This window comes from Hydra vulgaris, chromosome 03 (assembly GCF_038396675.1).
Source record: "Hydra vulgaris chromosome 03, alternate assembly HydraT2T_AEP".
Classification (NCBI taxonomy): domain Eukaryota; kingdom Metazoa; phylum Cnidaria; class Hydrozoa; order Anthoathecata; family Hydridae; genus Hydra; species Hydra vulgaris.
Window position 1 is genome coordinate 41,115,001 of NC_088922.1, and position 7,500 is coordinate 41,122,500.

The 7,500-nt window shown below is 29.3% G+C and overlaps 1 protein-coding gene across 1 annotated transcript in view; it reads left to right on the plus strand.

Annotated features, from left to right (window-relative positions):
• Positions 1-7,500, plus strand: part of LOC100212075 (kinesin-like protein KIF11-B) — a 49,606-nt gene that overhangs the window by 9,103 nt on the left and 33,003 nt on the right. Inside the window, exons 6-10 of the mRNA XM_065793233.1 lie at positions 3,533-3,599; positions 5,556-5,731; positions 6,239-6,334; positions 6,466-6,554; positions 6,767-7,209. Of these exons, the coding sequence (XP_065649305.1) occupies positions 3,533-3,599; positions 5,556-5,731; positions 6,239-6,334; positions 6,466-6,554; positions 6,767-7,209 (871 nt within the window). The remainder of the gene's footprint in view (positions 1-3,532; positions 3,600-5,555; positions 5,732-6,238; positions 6,335-6,465; positions 6,555-6,766; positions 7,210-7,500) is intronic.

The window sequence follows — 7,500 nt, forward strand, 5'->3', positions numbered from 1 at the left end:
CACCTGACAAGAAAATTTGATGCACGTCGCATGTGATAACTGCACTTGATTTTTATGAGATGGTGTAGATGTTAACTATGTATGGCTATGGTATTTATTAGAGACACCGTAAATATTGTGTGACTATTCGGTATTCTGACAATTAGGCTACTTTTTTTTACTATTCGGTATTCAGCCGAATGTTCCAAACTACTCGGCCTTTACTTTTACTTATGAAGTGGAGATAAATTGTTAGGGGTTGTCCATAAAGTACGTACGCTCATAGGGGGGGGGGGAGGTCTTCAAAAAGCGTACAATAGCATATAGGGGGGAGGGGAGGAGGGGAATAGTTCAATTTAAAAGTACATACTTCGATTTTCTAATTTATCATAATTAACCAGCTAATCAATAGAAAAGTTAAAATTCTGACTAAAGATCCTAGTTTGTCAACATAAAAAAATGTTTGGTGTAGGGAGTAGAAGGTGTAGTTTCCCTCTATGCACACACATGCATGGGCACCCGCAGGATTATTTTATGTTCCAGCTAGAACACTTTCACACATTGCGCAAACTCCAAACTTAAGTATGTTTATACCTATACCAATTGAGGAGGCCTTGCAAAAAATTAGGGTGGCGGAAACCTGGGAACGAAAAAGCCTTAAAAACCTTTTCCCCCCCCCCCCCCCCCCCCATCCCTGCCCAAACGTGAGGGCACTAATGTAGTAAAATTTTTGACTTTACTATCTAAAACTTAACTTTTATTTATCAATAGATTTTAAATTTTGTAGAAAAATATGGTAAATAACAAAAGTTATGACCATGCAAATTTTACGACCCGACCCTCTCCCACCTTCCTTCCCCCCCCCCCCTTCCCCCTCAACAACAAAAAAAAGAAAGTGTTTCAGGGCTTTTTGTTCCCAGGCCTCTGCCATCCAAATTTTTTACAAGGCCTCCTCATTTGGCATAGGTATAAACATACTTAAGTTTGGAGTTTGCACATTGTGTGAAAGTGTCCTATCTGGAACATCAAAAAATCCTGCGAGAGCCTACATGTCACCCCTTATATACTGGACCTGAGTAAAGCATATTTCAGGCAACCTATTTTTTGAATTGACAAAAAACAGGTTTTAACAATGCTGTGGCTAATGGGATGAAGGCCCCCCAAAAAAACATGTCAAAAACGTCCACCTTTGGTAAGTTTATTTTTATTTGTTTCTTCATTAAAACAAAATAAAAAACAATAAGATTTAACCGGAATCGAACTCTGGACTTCGCTGTCGAAGTGCATAACATTACCTCTTGGCCAAGTGTACACATTCATTCTCTCTAATTTAAAGTTATTAAAATTAATATTTGTATATATTTGAAGGCGATTTTTAAATTCGGATCCTTTGCTGCAAACAAAGGGCTTTGGGGTCGTATAAAGTATCTAAGGTACCTCCTCCGCCTTTTTTTTTTTTCAATAAACTTTTTTATTGATAAAAAAAAATTTGGAGGGGTATATGAAAAACGTACATACTTTTGGCAACAAAGGGAGGGGGTGTCAAATTTCAAAGTTTTTGGCATATGTACTTTGTGGGCGACCCCTTACCAGTGCTACTAGACACCGGTTCTCAGTTCATCGGTGTTAAGCAGCCTTTCCTTGAGAAGGATAAACATTTCACTGAAAAAGATTATGTGTGTCACAAATCTTAAATTTTTTCAGGGCATTTAAATTTTTATTTTTGTTTTGCTTGTTGTGTTTTAACTAGTCCCATGAAATTAGTTTTGGAACATGCATCAATAAAAAAGGCAATTATATAATTGTCATTTCTGTGCCAAATAGTGATTTTTTCTGAATATTCAGTATTATGCAAAAATCACTATTCGCTGCATCTCTAGTATTTATAAAACCTAAGTGGTATAAGTGTTATAACCGCAGGTGGCCAAAAAACTATAGAAATAATATTGTACCACACAAGTGGTATAAATACCATAGCCACACATGGCCCGCATTCATGCCATTTGAAAAGATGAAGGGTAGATGACTCATTGAGTACATTACCGCTCATAAATATAGGAAGATCTAAATTATTGCAATAACAATTACCTGAAAAAAATTGAGTTTTATCTGAGTTAGAGTTCACCAGCCACTGAAAGCCCCATGTAGCAGAAGTGAGATCCTTTTCAAGCTCAAATGCTCCCTCCAAGCAATCAGAGCTTCTTATCAAGGCAAGAGTAGTGGTAGTATCATCAGCAACAGTAATATCATCAACAATGCTACCTTAGATGTAAGAATTTTTGGAAGATTGTTAATGTAAATTAAAAAGAGTATAGGACCTAGGATAGAATCTTGAGGAACCCCTGAAGTTACAGGAGATGAAGAAGAGTACTGTACATCAAAGACAACTTTTATACTACGATTGGTAACGAAGGATTCAATAATCTTATAGATGTTACCTGATACATCTTAACAAGAAAGCACAGATAGTAAGTTATTAGACTCAAGATGAGAGATTAAATGTTTGTTAATTGAAGATCCAAAAACCTTGCTAATGATAGGAAGAAGACTAATGGGATGGTAGTTAGAGAAGTCAGATTGCTCTACAGAGTTAGAAAATAGGGATAACAGATGCTGGTTTCCAGTAGGCTGGAAAATAAGGCTCTGATAAGCACTTGTTAAATAATTTTGACATGTTAAATAGTATAGACGACCGCTCTAGAGAACACTTCTGCAAGACTGTAATTTATATAAAAAAAGTATAAAGATTTAACTAGTTTATACCATGCATTTTAGGGCAAATTTATAGGCGAGGGGGGTCAGGAAAATTGCCAACCTCCTTTGCATCATCAAAAACAAAGATGGAAAAACTTATTTCATACAAAACTATATGTTAGACAAACATCAGAACCTAAGAATAACCTATAATCTATGTGCTCTTTACTTCATTAAACAAAATCGTTAAAAAAACAAGTTGATATTAAAAATGAAGTGATTGTTTTCAATTAGCAAGTATGGGGTAAATTGATACAAAATTTGTGTGGGGCCCCTAAAACTGTAGAATAGTACTCCATTGTATCATAAACAACTCTAAAATTTTTTTTTTAATATTTACAGTCAATTTTTTAAAAATTTATGTAAATATAATATTAGAAGATTCAATTTTAATACAAAGCCATTATTTATTTACGCTTAAGAATGACATTTAAAACGATATATTATCTGGTTTTCTGAAATGTGATTTTAACTGTTTGATGCATTATTTGGGTTATAATTATTAATTTTTTTGGCTTGTAGTTTTGTAGAAGTTTGTATCTTGATATACCTAGGGTGTATCTTGTACACCCTTAGCAGAAATATTGCCAAATATCAGCATTTTTTCAAAAAAACTGTATATATATATACATGTATAGTTTTTTCGAAATATATATTTATAAATTTTGTAACAAATGTTTCTCTGCTTAACTTTTTCTTGAAGCTTTTTTTTCCACTTAATTACGAAGGGTTTTTTTTGTTTATAAAATAAACATTAGATTATTTTAGAAATATGATTGTGGATATATTTTACTTCAAGGTTGATTTGGCTGGTAGTGAGAATATTGGAAGATCTGGTGCAGTTGAAAAAAGAGCCAGAGAAGCAGGTTTTTTTTTATTTGTGCAGTTTTAAACCAATATAAAAAGTATAAGTAAATATAGATCCTATTAATAGTAGGAAAAAGTAAAAAATATGTTGTATTTAAGTATAAGGTTCTATAAAATATATAATACTTTTATAAAAATCATAAAATAGTTAAATAATGCTTTAAAAATCTTTTTTTTTTTTTAAATCTGGTTTAGGTACTATACAAATGTATAGTACTATACAAATGTATAGTGCTATTAGTTTTAATAAATATAAGGAAGATATATAAGTTTAAAAATTAACATTTGTTTCTTTACTAGTTTCTTTAAGTTTCCTATACATTATACAAGTTTCTATAATAAAATCTAAAAACTGAAAGTAATATTTTATTTTTAGAGTTTAGTAAAAAAATATTACATTTGATATGTTAATTACTGTGAAAACAAAATACTGTGTATTTTTTAAACCCTTGTATTTTTTTGTGTATTTTGTATTATATGTATTTTTTTGTATATAATGTATTTTTTTGTATATAATGTATTTTTTGTATATAATGTATTTAATTGTATATAATGTATTTTTTTAACCCTTTTACTCCCTGTGACTTGGTCTGCAGGTAACACAATAACCTTTCTTAGTAAATGTGACCATGACAATAAATACATTCAATCACGTATGGCTAAAAAAAGTTTGATTTGAAAAAAAAATTCTCCAGGCCATTTTTCTGTCAAAAAAAACAACAGTTTTATGTTTGAAATTCTTATAAGTAGTTTTATTATAAAGGTTATCAGGGAATAAAAGGGTTAATGAAAGTTGTTTTAAAAGAAAAAGCTTAAAAGTTTAATTTTATTTTTTATTTTCGTTAAAACCCCCCTTTTGAATCATAAACTTGGAAGCTTTTTAAATTTGAAATGCAGTGCAAAAAGTTTTATTATAACTAAAGATAAATTAAAAAAGGGAAAGTCCAAATCATTTATAAATTAAATTGTTTAAAAACCTTATAGAGTGAACACACTTATTCATTAATCAAACCAGATATCAAAAACAGATAGCAATTGTTTTTTTTAAAAAAAGAAAGAAAAGAATTGATCCAGGTAGCATATAGCATGTTTTTACCAGAAAAAAATTGTTACATATTTTTCTCATAAAATAATCCACCTTGCAACACTCTGTAATGATTTGCATTCTCTTAATGAGTTTTTTAAGAACCAATTGATTAAACTGCTTCCTCATATTTTTTCAAAATATTTTAGAATCAAAAGTTGAACACTGTTTTCTACCTTAATGACCAAATTTCTTCAAAAGAAGATTGATTGCATTTAAATCAAGGAATTGATCTGTTTATTCTGAGATTTTGCATACATAGGGTTTTTTTTGCTACGCAAAACAATAGATTTATCTTTACCTTTTGATGTTATACATGTCTTCCATGATTTGTGGCTGTTAAAATTAGTTTCATTATTTTGTTTAATGAAGTTGTATACAGTAGATCTTGATGAAATTAGTTTCATTATATTGTATGATGAAACTGTTTACTACTGTATACAATTTCATTAAAAAATATAAAGAAACTTATTTCATCTTGATCTTTCATCTTTTTGTTTTGTGGCTATTGTATGTACAGAAAAGGAAAGGCATTAATAATATGCTTATTCTAGAGTTTGCATCATGTCTAATTATAATGTACTATTGAATAAAAATATAATCAATTTAATTAATGAATGCTTATGCCTTAATGTTTTTGATAGAGACTTACATGCACAATATCTTACAAATAAAGTAATACCAAAACAGGTAGCATTAAGCATTATAATTGCAACAGCAAATCTGATGCTTGTTGTAATTTGTAGTAATTTTTTTTTCCTTTAATATTTGACTGATATTGAGTGTATAACATTTTTTCATTGTGTATGCATAACATAACATTTTTACATTGTATTTGCATGATTAAACATTTTAATGAAATTTGATTTAGGAACAATAAATCAAAGTTTACTAACTCTTGGTCGTGTTATAACTGCATTGGTGGAAAATGCTCCTCATGTCCCCTATAGAGAAAGTAAGTTAACTCGTCTTCTAAAAGATTCTTTAGGAGGAAGAACCAAAACATCAATTATTGCTACAATATCACCTGCAGCTTGTAATTTAGAGGTAAACATTACATTTATATCATGTGCATAGTGTTCTTAAATATGCTAAAAAGACTTGCTTAAAAATACTATTTAATATGAATAGAGAATAGAACAGAAAAAACCCTAAAATTTAGCAAATCAAAAAGTTTAAATCTAACTATCAATAAAATTAACACTTTTTTTTTGGCTAAAATCAACACTTTTATTGCATAGTTCTGAAATCCTTATTGACAATATCTAAAAAAGGCTAAATCGATTTTTTTTTTTTTTATTAATATAATAATTTTCATGGACTACAACTATGCTATTTAGAACAATAAAATGTTAATTAATACAAAAAAATAATATTTAATCACATGCTGATAATATTATTCAGCAATAATGGTTATTAGGATAATTACCATAATTAGTAATAATAATGATTAAAATTTCTCATTCACAATTGATCTAGGTTTAATTTTAAAACAGTTTAATTTTTTTTCTTAGTTATACAATACTAATTGTTAGTTGTAATTTTTTTATTAAGGAAACTTTGAGCACTCTCGACTATGCTCAAAGAGCAAAAAATATTACAAATAAACCTGAAATAAACCAGAAGCTAACAAAGAAGGCACTAATAAAGGTAAAAGATGTTTATTGAGATTAAACAATAGTTCAGTGTCTGTATAAATTAAATGACTCATTGTCATTAAAATAAAAATTTGAAGAGAAAATAAAGAAAAGAGGGAAGTAGAATTTTTATGCTTCATTTAGGAGTATACAGAGGAAATAGAGAAGCTTAAAAAAGATTTATTTGCTGCCCGAGAGAAAAATGGAATTTTTATTGCAGAAGATAATTATATGTAATTCTTATTTTTACATAAGTTTTTTATACAATTTTACATCAGCTTTTGTAAGTTTTACATTAGTTTAATGCAAGTAAGCTGTGAAAAAAATTTACATGCAGCTAAAATAGATTTTAAGAATTAATTGTTTTTAATTGTTTTTTGATGGAGACTTATTTAGAGACAAATTTTTTTTGTTTAATTTTTTTACTCTGCTTTACATTGTTTAGTTTAATGCAAAATCAACTATCATCCCAAAAATCAAGTTTGCGTGAATATGTTGAAAAAATACAATTTATGGAAGAAGAAATGAAAAAAACAGAACAACTTTTTGCATCAATGCAACAAAAACTAGAAAAAACTACTCAACATTTACAATGGATAAAGCAGGAGCGCGATGAAACAAAAGTACTTGTGTCAAAACATGTAGAAACAGAGCAGCAACTCTTCAATCAAGCTAGTAAACTGCTTGATACAGTTGAAGAAACAATAAATCACAAAAATATTTTGCATTCATCATTGGATCGCAACAAAAATTTACATGTTGTAAATCTATTGAGCAGTCAGAAGTTCAAAGAAATTGCTCATGCAAAAGTTTCTAGCTTGAATGAAAGCATAACAAATGGAAGAGATTCTAGTTTCGCATATCATCAAGATATTGTCACTGAACTTAGTAAGTATTACTGTTAATTATTATATTTTTCAATTAAGGCTTTGTTAAGGATAATTCAGGAGTTTGTTGTGTTTTAAAAGTTATATTTCTCATTTTATTATCATCATGAACACTGTCAATATCAATAGTATCATTGTTATAATGACATTATTTCGGATTCGGGGTCGTCCATAAAGTACATACAGTTGTATGGGGGAGAGGTGGTCTGCAAATGGTGTATATGAGTTGAGGGGAAAGGGATCAATTATAAAAGTAAAGAGACACTAAATTAAAAAAATATCATATAATGTT